We start from the raw sequence: 15,065 nt of genomic DNA, 5'->3' as shown, positions 1-15,065 counted from the left end.
CAAGGATATTGGCAGCAGAAGTTCTGGGAAGTACTCCTTGGTGTGAGTCCTCCCAGAGTCTGTCATTAGCCCCACCAAAGAGCCCAGGTAGGCTCCAGTGTTGGGTTGCCTCAGGCAAAACAACCAACAGGGAGGGAACCCAGCCCCACCCATCAACAGTCAAATGGATTAAAGTTTTACTGAGCTCTGCCCACCAGAGCAACAGTTAGCTCTACCCACCACCAGAGCCTCCCATCAAGCCTCTTAGATAGCCTCAACCACCAGAGGGCAGACAGCAGAAGCAAGAAAAACTCTAATCCTGCAGCCTGTGGAACAAAAACCACATTCACAAAAAGATAGACAAGATGAAAAGGCAGAGGGCTATATACCAGATGAAGGAACAAGACAAAACCCCAGAAAAACAACTAAATGAAGTGGAGATAGGCAACCTTCCAGAAAAAGAATTCAGAATAATGATAGTGAAGATGATCCAGCACCTCGGAAAAACAATGGAGGCAAAGATCGAGAAGATGCAAGAAATGTTTAACAAAGACCTAGAAGAATTAAAGAACAAACAAACAGAGATGAACAATACAATAACTGAAATGAAAACTACACTAGAAGCAATCAACAGCAGAATAACTGAGGCAGAAGAACGGATAAGTGACCTGGAAGACAGAATGGTGGAATTCACTGCTGCGGAACAGACTAAAGAAAAAAGAATGAAAAGAAATGAAGACAGCCTAAGAGACCTCTGGGACAACATTAAATGCAACAACATTCGCATTATAGGGGTCCCAGAAGGAGAAGAGAGAGAGAAAGGACCAGAGAAAATATTTGAAGAGATTATAGTCGAAAACTTCCCTAACATGGGAAAGGAAATAGCCACCCAAGTCCAGGAAGCGCAGCGAGTCCCATACAGGATAAACCCAAGGAGAAACACGCCAAGGCACATAGTAATCAAATTGGCAAAAATTAAAGACAAAGAAAAATTATTGAAAGCAGCAAGGGAAAAACGACAAATAACATACAAGGGAACTCCCATAAGGTTAACAGCTGATTTCTCAGCAGAAACTCTACAAGCCAGAAGGGAGTGGCATGATATACTTAAAGTGATGAAAGGGAAGAAACTACAACCAAGATAACTCTACCTGGCAAGGATCTCATTCAGATTTGACGGAGAACTCAAAAGCTTTACAGACAAGCAAAAGCTAAGAGAATTCAGCACCACCAAACCAGCTCTAAAACAAATGCTAAAGGAACTTCTCTAAGTGGGAAACACAAGAGAAGAAAAGGACCTACAAAAACAAACCCCCCCAAAATTAAGAAAATGGTATTAGGAACATACATATCGATAACTACCTTAAACGTGAATGGATTAAATGCTCCAACCAAAAGACACAGGCTTACTGAATGGATACAAAAACAAGATCCATATATATATGCTGTCTACAAGAGACCCACTTCAGACCTAGGGACACATACAGACTGAAAGTGAGGGGATGGAAAAAGATATTCCATGCAAATGGAAATCAAAAGAAAGCTGGAGTAGCTATACTCATATCAGACAAAATAGACTTAAAGAATGCTACAAGAGACAAGGAAGGACACTACATAATGATCAAGGGATCAATCCAAGAAGAAGATATAACAATTATAAATATATATGCACCCAACATAGGAGCACCTCAATACATAAGGCAACTGCTAACAGCTCTAAAAGAGGAAATCGACAGTAACACAGTAATAGTGGGGGACTTTAACACTGCACTTACACCAATGGACAGATCATCCAAAATGAAAATAAACAAGGAAACACAAGCTTTAAATGACACAATAGACCAGATAGGTTTAATTGATATTTATAGGACATTCCATCCAAAAACAGCAGATTACACTTTCTTCTCAAGTGCGCACAGAACACTCTCCAGGATAGATCACATCTTGGGTCACAAAACAAGCCTCAGTAAATTTAAGAAAATTGAAATCATATCAAGCATCTTTTCTGACCACAACGCTATGAGATTAGAAATGAATTACAGGGAAAAAAAAGTAAAAAACACAAACACATGGAGGCTAAACAATACGTTACTAAATAACCAAGAGATCACTGAAGAAATCAAAGAGGAAATCAAAAAATACCTAGAGACAAATGACAATGAAAATACGACGATCCAAAACCTACGGGATGCAGCAAAAGCAGTTCTAAGAGGGAAGTTTATAGCTATACAAGCCTACCTCAAGAAACAAGAAAAATCTCAAGTAAACAATCTAACCTTACACCTAAAGGAACTAGAGAAAGAAGAACAAACAAAACCCAAAGTTAGTAGAAGGAAAGAAATCATAAAGATCAGAGTGGAAATAAATGAAATAGAAACAAAGAAAACAATAGCAAAGATCAATAAAACTAAAAGCTGGTTCTTTGAGAAGATAAACAAAATTGATAAGCCATTAGCCAGACTCATCAAGAAAAAGAGGGAGAGGACTCAAATCAGTAAAATTAGAAATGAAAAAGAAGTTACAACAGACACCGCAGAAATACAAAGCATCCTAAGAGACTACTACAAGTAACTCTATGGCAATAAAATGGACAACCTGGAAGAAATGGACAAATTCTTAGAAAGGTATAACCTTCCAAGACTGAACCAGGAAGAAACAGAAAATATGAACAGACCAATCACAAGTAATGAAATTGAAACTGTGATTAAAAATCTTCCAACAGGGCTTCCCTGGTGGCGCAGTGGTTGAGAATCTGCCTGCCAATGCAGGGGACACGGGTTCGAGCCCTGGTCTGGGAAGATCCCACATGCTGCGGAGCAACTGGGCCCGTGAGCCACAACTACTGAGCCTGCGCGTCTGGAGCTTGTGCTCCACAACAAAAGAGGCCGCGACAGTGAGAGGCCCGCGCACCGCGATGAGGAGTGGCCCCCGCTCGCCGCAACTGGAGAAAGCCCTCGCACAGAAACGAAGACCCAACACAGCCAAAAAGATGAAAATTAATTAATTAATTAATTTAAGAAAAAATCTTCCAACAAACAAAAGTCCAGGACCAGATGGCTTCACAGGGGAATTCTATCAAACATTTAGAGAAGAGCTAACACCCATCCTTCTCAAACTCTTCCAAAAAATTGAGGAGGAAGGAACACTCCCAAACTCATTCTATGAGGCCACCATCACCCTGATACCAAAACCACAGAAAGATACTACAAAAAAAGAAAATTACAGACCAATATTACTGATGAATATAGATGCCAAAATCCTCAACAAAATACTGGCAAATAGAATCCAACAACACATTAAAAGGATCATATACCATGATCAAGTGGGATTTATCCCAGGGATGCAAGGATTCTTCAATATATGCAAATCAATCAATGTGATACACCATATTAACAAATTGAAGAATAAAAACCATATGATTATCTCAATAGATGCAGAAAAAGCTTTTGACAAAATTCAACACCCATTTATGATAAAAACTCTCCAGAAAGTGGGCATAGAGGGAACCTACCTCAACATAATAAAGGCCATTTACGACAAACCCACAGCAAACATCATTCTCAATGGTGAAAACCTGAAAGCATTTCCTCTAAGATCAGGAATGAGAGAAGGATGTCCACTCTCACCACTATTATTCAACATAGTTTTGGAAGTCCTAGCCACGGCAATCAGAGACAAAAAGAAATAAAAGCAATACAAATTGGAAAAGAAGAATTAAAACTGTCACTGTTTGCAGATGACATGATACTATACGTAGAGAATCCTAAAAATGCCACCAGAAAACTACTAGAGCTAATCAATGAATTTGGTAAAGTTGCAGGATACAAAATTAATGCACAGAAATCTCTTGCATTCCTATACACTAATGATGAAAAATCTCCAAGAGAAATTAAGGAAACACTCCCATTTACCATTGCAACAAAAAGAATAAAATACCTAGGAATAAACCTACTTAGGGAGACAAAAGACCTGTATGCAGAAAACTATAAGACACTGATGAAAGAAATTAAAGATGATATAAACAGATGGAGAGATATATCATGTTCTTGGATTGGAAGAATCAATATTGTGAAAATGACTATACTACCCAAAGCAATCTACAGATTCAATGCAATCCCTATCAAATTACCAATGGCATTTTTTACGGAACTAGAACAAATCATCTTAAAATTTGTACGGAGACACAAAAGACCCTGAATAGCCAAAGCAGTCTTGAGGGAAAAAAACGGAGCTGGAGGAATCAGACTCCCTGACTTCAGACTCTACTACAAAGCTACAGTAATCAGGACAATATGGTACTGGCACAAAAACAGAAACAGAGATCAATGGAACAAGATAGAAAGCCCAGAGATAAACCCACGCACATATGGTCAACTAATCTATGACAAAGGAGGCAAAGATATACAATGGAGAAAAGACAGTCTCTTCAATAAGTGGTGCTGGGAAAACTGGACAGCTACATGTAAAAGAATGAAATTAGAACACTCCCTAACACCATACACAAAAATAAACTCAAAATGGATTCGAGACCTAAATGTAATACCGGACACTATAAAACTCTTAGAGGAAAACATAGGAAGAACGCTCTTTGACATCAATCACAGCAAGATCTTTTTTGATCCACCTCCTAGAGTAATGGAAAAAAAAAAACAAAATAAAACAAATAAACAAATGGGACCTAATGAAACTTAAAAGCTTTTGCACAGCAAAGGAAACCATAAACAAGACGAAAAGACAACCCTCAGAATGGGAGAAAATATTTGCAAACGAATCAACGGACAAAGGATTAATCTCCAAAATATATAAACAGCTCATTCAGCTCAATATTAAAGAAATAAACAACCCAATCCAAAAATGGGCAGAAGATCTAAATAGACATTTCTCCAAAGAAGACATACTGATGGCCAAGAAGCACATGAAAAGACGCTCAGGGCTTCCCTGGTGGCACAGTGGTTGAGAATCTGCCTGCTAATGCAGGGGACACGGGTTCAAGCCCTGGTCTGGGAAGATCCCACATGCCGCGGAGCAACTGGGCCCGTGAGCCACAACTACTGAGCCTATGCGTCTGGAGCCTGTGCTCTGCAACAAGAGAGGCCGCGATAGTGAGAGGCCCGCGCACCGTGATGAGGAGTGGCCCCTGCTCGCCGCAACTAGAGAAAGTCCTCGCACAGAAACGAAGACCCAACACAGCCATAAATAAATTAAAAAAAAAAAAAAGATGCTCAACATCACTAATTATTAGAGAAATGCAAATCAAAACTACAATGAGGTATCACCTCACACCAGTTAGAATGGGCATCATCAGAAAATCTACAAACAACAAATGCTGGAGAGGGTGTGGAGAAAAGGGAACCCTCTTGCACTTTTGGTGGGAATGTAAATTGATACAGCCACTATGGAGAACAGTATGGAGGTTCCTTAAAAAACTAAAAATAGATTTACCATATGATCCAGCAATCCCACTACTGGGTGTATACCCAGAGAAAACCATAATTCAAAAAGACACATGCACCCCAATGTTCATTGCAGCACTATTTACAATAGCCAGGTCATGGAAGCAACCTAAATGCCCATCGACAGACGAATGGATAAAGAAGTTGTGGTACATATATACAATGGAATATTACTCAGCCATAAAAAGGAACGAAATTGAGTCATTTGCTGAGACGTGGATGGATCTAGAGACTGTCATACAGAGTGAAGTAAGTCAGAAAGAGAAAAACAAATATCGTATATTAACGCATGTATGTGGAACCTAGAAAAATGGTACAGATGAGCCAGTTTGCAGGGCAGAAGTTGAGACACAGATGTAGAGAACAGATATATGGACACCAAGGGAGGAAAACTGCGGTGGGGTGGGGATGGTGGTGTGCTGAATTGGGCGACTGGGATTGACATGTATACACTGATGTGTATAAAATTGATGACTAGTAAGAACCTGCAGTATAAAAACAAACAAACAAAACAACAAATACTAAACTTTCATTGGGTTATTTGTATGGAAATATGTTAATATAAATGTTTCAGACATTACATGAAATTTCTAAAAATCTTATATATTCTGGTATAATGTTATGTCATAATTCTAGTTATTACTTTAAAATGTATACCTCAGAAATAACTAAATTTCCTTGTCAATTGCATTATTATGAACTTTCATCAAATCTTTAACCGTGGTCATTTTTAAGTCTTTTGTCATTTACAGACAGTTCTGGGTGTACTGTGATGCTTTTGCAAATATGTTCCTATAAAAGGGTTTCATCTTCAAGGAATTCATGGAAAAGACTCTGACAAGTACAGGTTTCTGGTAACTGACTGTACTGCTGAACTGAATGAATAAGCATTTTCAGAACTCTAATGAAAAACTGATGAACTCATAAAAGTGCTAACAAAAGATCAAGATAAAAAAAAATTAATTACATGGGACTGAGTGAACTGATGAGGATGATTATAATTTTTGTGACTTTCTGTTTGAATAAAAAAAAAAAATTCCACAAGGACTCAGAGGCAAAGAATATACAAATCAATTTTCACTGCAAAGTAAAGGAGCTGTTACAGTGGAGGATTACTGGACTGAATGTCAATATTATGACATAGCATGAGTGTGTTTCGTGTTTGGTAATTGCAATCATTGTTGCTTTTGTTGTGGTCATCCATTTACAATGCTTGGTGTCAGTCTATTTATCTCTTGTAAAAATAAAATGCAGTGTGTTTGTGTGAAAAAAATAAATAAATAAATTTTTAAAAATGCTAATTATCATTGCCAAAATCAAATGCATTAGTAAATAGAATGTTAAGTCTCCTGGATTCAAAGAGCTGCCCTAATTTTCTATTTGCTAAAGTGTTGATAATACTTCATGGGGTTGCCATGAGGATGAAATGAGCTCTTACATGTAGCATTTAGAAAGGAACTTGGAACGTAGTAAACATTTAATGTTATTAATTTTTAATGAGTTTATAAGTAGCATTAATATTATATGTAATAAAGAGCATAGACTATTTATGAGTACTGAAGAGGAGATAATATAGTCAGATTTGGATAACAGAAGTGTAATTATGGACCAATGACAATGTCACTCTGCTTGACTGACTACTCTTCTGTCTCTGTTCAACATTCTCACACAAATTTAATTTTCTTGCTGCAAAAGTGTTTGAAGAAACTAATTTTCAAATAAAATTGTTTTAAATTGGTTGCTATCCATGGGCTCCATTAAGTTAGTGCTGTCAGTGCTGTTATACTCAACAACTGAAGGGCAAATATCTTCATCCTTCCAGCCTCCTCTCTCTGCAGGGGTTTGGGTCGTTTCGCACAACCCCAATTTTCAAAGATGCACACAGTGGCATTCAAGATTAAACAACTTTAAATTATTGTTATTTAATGCTAAGAATATACAAATAAATATTTATGACTGATACATAAGGTATGAAGAACATCTACTTACTACCTAATTTAAGTAAACAAAAAATTATCATTACTTTGAATTCATTTGTGTAAACTTCCTTCATTCCATTGCTTCCCTTTTCTATCAGAAAGGACTGCCTCCCTGAGTTGTGTGTTTATTACTTCATCACTTTTCCTCATATGTTTAAAAATTAAATTTGTATGCCTGAGTTTGTCCAATTTCGCATGCTCTTCATGTGTATAAATGAACACATACTGTATATATACTATAACTTGCTCTGTTCCTCCAAATAATGTCGAGATTTACCCAAAAAAAAAAAAAAAAAAGCATGGCCTCCAAGCTCTATGTGCTCTGACCCCTGACTACCTCTCCAATATCATTTCCTTCTACCCTTCTTCCTCTTCCTTACACAACACTTATCCTGGCCTTTTTGTTCTCAGACACACCAAGCTTTTTCCTGTTTTACAGCCTTCATGCCAGCTGTTCATGCCTAAAGTACCCTTCCTCCATCTTGTTCTGCTCTGGCGTCTTCTCACGGTTTAAGCCTCCATTCAAATGTAACTCCTTCTGTTACAGCCCATCTCCAGTAGAACCCTCCATCCCTCTTCAATTACTCTTGTAAAACAAGGAATGTCACTTGCCATACTGTTACACCAGGATTAAGTCATTAGCCACTGCAGTCGCTGACCTACAATACACCCTGAAAGGAATTCAGGATAAAGAATAGGATGAAGCACTCTGTGCTTTGGGAAAACAGGCAAAACAGGCCCTTAAGCAGTTAGATATATTTCCGGAAAAATTTTTATGAGCCCATATTCTTACATCTTCCCATACTTAGAAAAGCACTAAAATCATTAACTGAGATATATCTGTTCCTCATGACTAGCAGTAACCTTCTACCAAGATGTATGCTTGATTGCACATACCTCTTAGCCAAAAATCACATATGCTATACTGGCCTCTCCCCCTACCTCTTTGGAGCAGTTCCTCAATGCTCTCTGAGAGGCTGTCTCCCAGGCTACAGTCCTCAGTAAGATTCCCAAATGAAACTGAAACTCACTGTTCTTATGCTTTATGTTTTTATTTCAGTTGACACTCTCTGACATCACTTTTCTCTTTTCCTTAATATTTACCATAATTTATAAATATCTATAAACATTATTTCATGTATTTACTTTTCATTTTTTCCTTTTCTTTCTTCCTCATTAAATTTTCAATAATTACTTATTGAGTATATTAATTTTATTTGAGAAAGAAAATGGAAAATTTTTGTTAGTCCTAAACCTTTTATACACTGTCAATATTTCCATCCAATGTGCTACAGCATGCCTTTGTGGATGCAATAAAAATTATAAACACATCCAGCTATATGTCAGGCACTGTTCTAAGTCCTTACATTTATTAAATCAGTATTGTCAGGACAACCTATGAAACACACACTATTATTTTCTCCCACTTTACAAATGTGGAAACTGAGTCATAAACAGGTTGAACACATTGCCCAGGGTTACTCAAATAGCTGAACCCAGATTCAAACCTAGGTAGTGTGGCTTTAGGATCTTAATCATAAACAATGCTGCCTTTATACAAGCACAGGACATTTTCAGGCTACAAGAGATGCGAATTGCTCCAGATCCTGAAGCACACTAACAATCTATTTATTGTAAAAAGATAAAACCTGCTATCAGAGGGCTCTTTCAGAAACTATTTTACAATACCCCCAAATCAGCAAATATCTGTTAAGAATGAAAAGTTCTTGATTCTCACTTAGAGTTTGTTGAATAGTGACCAGCTCGCTGAAGTTCCCATTCATTACTGTTGCCATTCCAATGTCATATGTCATTCCAGGGATTAAGTGATCAACCTTGACTCTATTAGCATCCTTTACAAAGAGCTTCCTGACTTCTCTTCTATCTGATATGGTTTCGATTTGAATGTAGACCTCGTGGCCGTCTTGTGGGGATCCCCACTGAAGAATTATACTGTCTTCTCCCACATCTCCAAGTTTAGCATAAACTTTCTGAGGTGGATTAATACCTTTGAGAAATAGATAAATGGATACATACATTTTAGTTTACTGTCAGCATTACTCATGCTATTGAGTAAAAATATCTCAGTTCAATATTAATTCATGTTTAAAATGTAACAAATCCTCATGTCACCATGTCTTGAAAAGGACTAAATTTTAGAGAAAAATATGCCTTTGTGATTACTATGCAAGTATTGGAGAAGTTTCTTGATACTCTTTTGTAATAACCAAAGAAAATACTTTGGCTTATCTCCTTACACAATTTATTTGAATATCAGGCCTGGGGATTTTCACTACTATACAATTCTCTGGGCATTGTAATGCCTTCCTTTTAGTCTCATTGTCTTGTGTTACATGCCTCCCCTAAACTTTTGATAGTTCTCAGGTACAATGATCAATCATTAGTTCATGTCTATAAGGATAATTATGCAATTTTAAGCTGTTCAACAGTTTACTTTAAATAATCTTTAAAGAATTCTCTATGATTTTCAAAATTACTTTGTTTTCAGAAACTATAAGGTGATTTTTACTCTGTTTTGAAGTTCACCTCCTTAGCAACACAATTAAACACTACATTTTAATGTCTTAGTAAAATATTCTGGGTCAGACCCATAGTCTATTCATTCCATACATTCAATTCACAAAATTGGAGCCAGCCTGACTTTAGGTGTTGAAATTGATTATGTATATAAAATTATCAGAAAATGCCAGAATAGTCCAATTAGAAAAACTGTTTACAAGATTCCATGGTGAAACAGCTTCAGATATTTTTTTCTTACATACCTACAAAACTTAGGAGTCTGTTATAGTCCTATAATTACTCAAAGAATTTTCTATCCATGCCTGTGCATTTTTATCGGAGAAAAGTCCATTATTTTTTCCACATTCTCAAAGGCTCCATTAACCCAGAAGAGTTAGATTTTATTGAATAAAATATACTCTCTATATCAAGGCCCTTCATGTTGTGTGCCTAGCTTACATTTTCTAAACTCTCACTACATTTCCCCTGTCCTCTAGCCATGCCAACCTACTCCCCATTTCCTAATAGTTCAGTTGTCAGTCTCATCAAAAAGCCTTCTCTGACTTTCCCAGGTGTGGTTAGATAGATGTCTCTTCCTCGGTCTTCACCGTCTGTGCACATGCTGTTTGCCCTACTCACAACATCCTTCTGCCTCCCCACTTCCACCTGGTTCACTCTTACTCTTCCTTCGTGACTCAGTGCATCACTCCTCCAGGAAGATTTTCACGGCCATCCCTGCACCCCGAGTCTGGGTTAATTGACCCCTCTCTATGCTCCCACAGTACCGAGAGCATAAGCCATATAATAGCAATTATAATACAGCATCATCCTTTTTTAAAAATTTGCCTCATTCCATTAATATGTAAGCTCTCTGAAGGTAGATACTAGTCTTATTCATCTTTGCATTTCTAGTACCCATTGCAATTCCTGACACTAAAACAATCTACTGAGTGAATAACAAATGAAAACAATGCATATTGCTCCAACCTCACGAAAGTAAAAGAGCACTGGATTACTAAATCCTAGACATGCACAGCTGTGTCAGTTTAGAGTCAACATACATAGCAAATGACATAATTAAATGTGCAGACTCACATGTACCTTTCTCCTGTCCCTCTATTAAACAAATAGGTACATACCATGGAAGATTTTTTTTTTAAAGCTTTATTGTGACTTAATTCAGGTACCCAAAACACCATTTCAAAGTATATAATTAAATGATTTTTAATATATTGACAAGGTTTTGAAAGCATCACTATTATCTAATTCTAGAACATTTTCATCACCCCCAGAATAAACCCTATACCCACGAGCTGTCACCCACCACTCCCTTCTTTCTCTCTTTCCCATTCTTGGCAACCACTAATCTAATTACTGTCGCTATGGATGTGCCTATGGATTTCATATAAATTGATACATACTACATGTGGTCTTATGTAACTAATTTCCTTAATGTCGTTTCAAGGTTCACCTATGTTGTAGCATGTATCAGTACTTCAGTCTTTTTAATTGCTGAATAATGCTCCACTGTAGAGATATACCATGTTGTGTTTATCTATTCATCAACTGATAGACGTTAGGGTTGTTTCCATGTTTTGCCTATATGCTATGAACATCCATATAAAGTTTCCTTTGTGAACAACTGTTTCCAATTCTCTCGGATATATAACTAGGAGAGGAATATCTGAGTCATATAATAACACTAGGTTTAAATTTTTGAGAAACTGTCAAACTGCTTTACAAAATCACTGTACCATTGTACATTCCCACCATTAGTACAGGAAGATGTCAATTTCTCTGCTCTACCATGGAAGATTTTAATGTGACTTCAAAATTAATGAATCTTTGAGAAATCCTCCTAGTCTGCCTGTCAGTTAAAAATGAAAGCACCTCCCTAAAGTGTAAGGGAGTCAATCAAGCATTTACCAATTGACACATGCTCTGAGCTCAGAAAAGAGAAAGCATCTGCTCTCTAGTACCCAACTGGAAAAAATACTTTTGATTAGGATGTGCAACAGTGAATGCATGTATCTTAAGCATTTGCATTCAGTAAGCATGAAATAATATATTTTATTACTTACTTTACAATTTATTATTGTTATTCAAAGAATCCCAAGTATTCCCAGCAAATATGAGAAGGTTAATTAATCTACGTCTGTGCAGGTGCAAGTTTTCCATTCCTCCTCCCTCAGTTCTAGTGCATTTAAATTTTAGCTGGAGAAATTTCAAAGAACTTTGCATACAGACATGTAAAATACACATGCACAGACAATACACGTGTTAACACACACACACAGGGATATACTGCCAAAATGTGCTTAGTTATGTACTTTCATAAATAGTGTTTTCGCTTTTCAAAAAAGATTGACTTATACCTAATGGGGTAAATAGAATGCTTAATTAAAAGATAGAGTACTTTAATGATTATATTCTAGACGATGATTCAAAAACTGCCTGCCATGTGGAGGTGAGTGGAGATTAGAAATGCATTTGCCAAGTCCTGGGATGACACTGCCCCCTAGAGGTCAACTCATAACACTGCGTGAGGAAAGAAAGAAGGACCAGGTAAACATTAAATGTGCAGATCTACTTGTTGGATCTAGTGCTGTTAAAGAGAACTGGGTGAACTAATCTTCATCTCTTAAGATAATTTATTTTCCAGCAAAGGCTATGATACGAAATATGTCTTCTAGGAACTCTGGGAGGAACAACGCAGATGTTTAAGGGGTTCATGTAAATCTAAATGAATTTAGTCTTTAGAATCCATGCTTAGCATTGATTCAACATCCAAACAAATGTTCAACCCCGATTATTTGTACCTATGAAAGGATCGACACAATTAAATTTTGGCAAAGTAGTATTTCTAAATATGCAGTTTGTATTTTTGATCAAAAGGCAAAACGTGCCCACACTTACCTGTAATGGCTGAAATAGGTTTCTCAAAGCAGCTTAAAGTTCCTCTTTCTGCTACACTAAATAGATAGATCAGATAATGATGGAAAGATCTTAGATTCCCAATTGTTGTTGATGTGTTGAATTTTTCAACAAACACCTTTTCTGATTTATTGTTTACAACATCCAAAATAGCCACAAAATAATGGTGAAAAGATACAGGATCTGGAGCATCCCAGTGTAAAAATATTTCCGTTGGGGTCACATGAGTAACTGTGACATTTTGGGCTGATAATGGACCTAGTAGATGAAAAGAAACCAGAAAAACACATTATACTAGTGAGATGGTTTGGAGAGTAATCTCTCACTTCTCAGTACTTCCATGATACTCTAATTTGGAAAGAAAAGGAACACTGGATTTGAGCCCTGCACCAATTTATATCTCCAACTTCCTGAGTAAATTATTTTCTTGAGCCTCGTTTTTGTTTTTTTGTTTTTTGTTTTTTTACTATAAAATGGGAATTATAGGAGTAATTATGAAGATTAAATGAGATAAGGAGGGTAAACCACTTGGCAAATTGTTTGACACACACTACCGTTCAATCAATTTTACTACAAGCACCACCACAATGGTACTTCTGGCATTCAGTGATCATACATTATACATGTCTTTTATTTGTCTTGTCAGACCAGAGGGCAGGGACTTCATATTATTTATTCTTCATTCCCAACATCACCAGAACTCAGGCATTCATCCTCTTACGGCAATGTTTCCCAACTCCAAACTGTTCCATCCAGTGCCAGTGATTTTCCTAGTTAATCCCTCCAGATTAATTTTCTTAAAACAGCACCTTGCACGTATCAGTCTCAAACCTATATCTGTTCCCTACCCTCCCAACTCACAGATATGCACACACATTCTTTTTGATTCTTTCTTTAGAAGCAATAGCTGGAGAGTTAAAACAAGACCATCTGGGTTCCTGGACTCCTGTGTGGCTTAACAAAGCATGTTAACCTAGTCAGTTTACTTAACCTTTCTGAAGCTCAGTTTTTTCATTTCTAAATAGCTACTCCAAAGGTTGAGACAAAGACTGTGAAATAATGCATTAAAACTGTTTTTAAAAGGCAAAAGGGGAAAGAATGCATTAAAAGTGTTTGTAAAAGGTAAAACAAGTCTTAGAAACTATAGTCTTCATGGATTTCCTTTGTTTCTAAGGTCAAGTCCAACCATCTATGACAGAGACCCCTGGCATGCCCAAATCTGACACCACCTACCAGTCAAACTGATTTCACCCTCATGCCTGAGGATCTCCAATCAATCCACACTGTTCTTTTCCTACAAATTCCTATCTCCACACTTTTGCTCAAAACGTGCTTTTCTTCCTTCAAGTGTGAATCTAAGCCTCTCCTTTCCACGAGTCTTCCCATCACCCACCTTCTGAATTCTAGAAAGCATTTATCAAATGTACCACTGAATGGGAATTTAGGTAATTATATTTTTCTATACAGTTTTATTTGCATTTAATTTTATTCCTTACTAATTCTTTCCATTGTAAGACCCTTAAAGTCTGGGATGCATGTCTGTTTATCTCCTGCTATTGGCACATACCAAAAATTCAGCTTTCCCCAAATTTACTGATTATCTACTATGAGCTGGACACCAGTCTAGTTGGTACTATAAAACAAATAAGATACAGTTCCTGTCCTTCTGGGTGTTTAATTTAATAGGAAAGCCAAACACGTAAACAGATTCATTGTAACCTAAAATGGTTAAAGAGAGAGATTTCCCAGAATGTTATGAGAAAATAGCAGACCCTCAGGAATTATGTGCTAATGATGATATTAAATATTTGAAAAATTATACTTTCAGATGTCTTGTAACTTACATGTTTCAACAATGAATACTGGACTTAAAGTAGTCTTTGCCTCCCATTCACTTATTGCAGAGAATAAAAATCTGTAAACACGGCCAGGAGACAGTTGGGTAATTGCTTTTTCTGTAGTATTTGGGGGCACGCTTTCAAAATGTTGTTCTTCTGTATAATCTAAATAATATTTAATGATAATTTTATACCCCAGTTTCAGCCACTTATTCAAATTATTCCAACCATTCAAATTATTCCAACTGAATACAACCTCAGTTGTTCCAACATCCTTTACATAAAATAAAAGGTTTTCCTGTGGAGAAGGTGCTGAAAAAATATAAAGGAAAATTATTTTTATTAGAAATTATAACTCTGTC

General features: G+C 36.8%; 1 protein-coding gene across 10 annotated transcripts in view; it reads right to left on the bottom strand.

Annotated features, from left to right (window-relative positions):
• Positions 1–14,845, bottom strand: part of PTPRQ (protein tyrosine phosphatase receptor type Q) — a 260,044-nt gene extending 245,199 nt beyond the window's left edge. For 9 of the 10 annotated variants that reach the window (XR_011076020.1, XM_068561270.1, XM_068561274.1 and 6 more), the window contains exons 1-3: positions 14,710–14,845; positions 12,848–13,123; positions 9,150–9,419 (exon numbers count right to left, since the gene is read on the bottom strand). Coding sequence is in view for 8 of the 10 variants with exons in the window: in XM_068561270.1 (XP_068417371.1) it covers positions 9,150–9,225 (76 nt within the window). In the remaining 2 variants the exon portion in view is untranslated. The remainder of the gene's footprint in view (positions 1–9,149; positions 9,420–12,847; positions 13,124–14,709) is intronic. The other variant, XM_068561273.1, reaches the window with a different exon arrangement.
• Between the last annotated feature and the right edge of the window lie 220 nt (positions 14,846–15,065).

This window comes from Eschrichtius robustus, chromosome 13, assembly GCF_028021215.1.
Source record: "Eschrichtius robustus isolate mEscRob2 chromosome 13, mEscRob2.pri, whole genome shotgun sequence".
Classification (NCBI taxonomy): domain Eukaryota; kingdom Metazoa; phylum Chordata; class Mammalia; order Artiodactyla; family Eschrichtiidae; genus Eschrichtius; species Eschrichtius robustus.
Note: the sequence above shows the minus strand (reverse complement) of the source record. Positions and strands in the feature narration are given on the sequence as shown.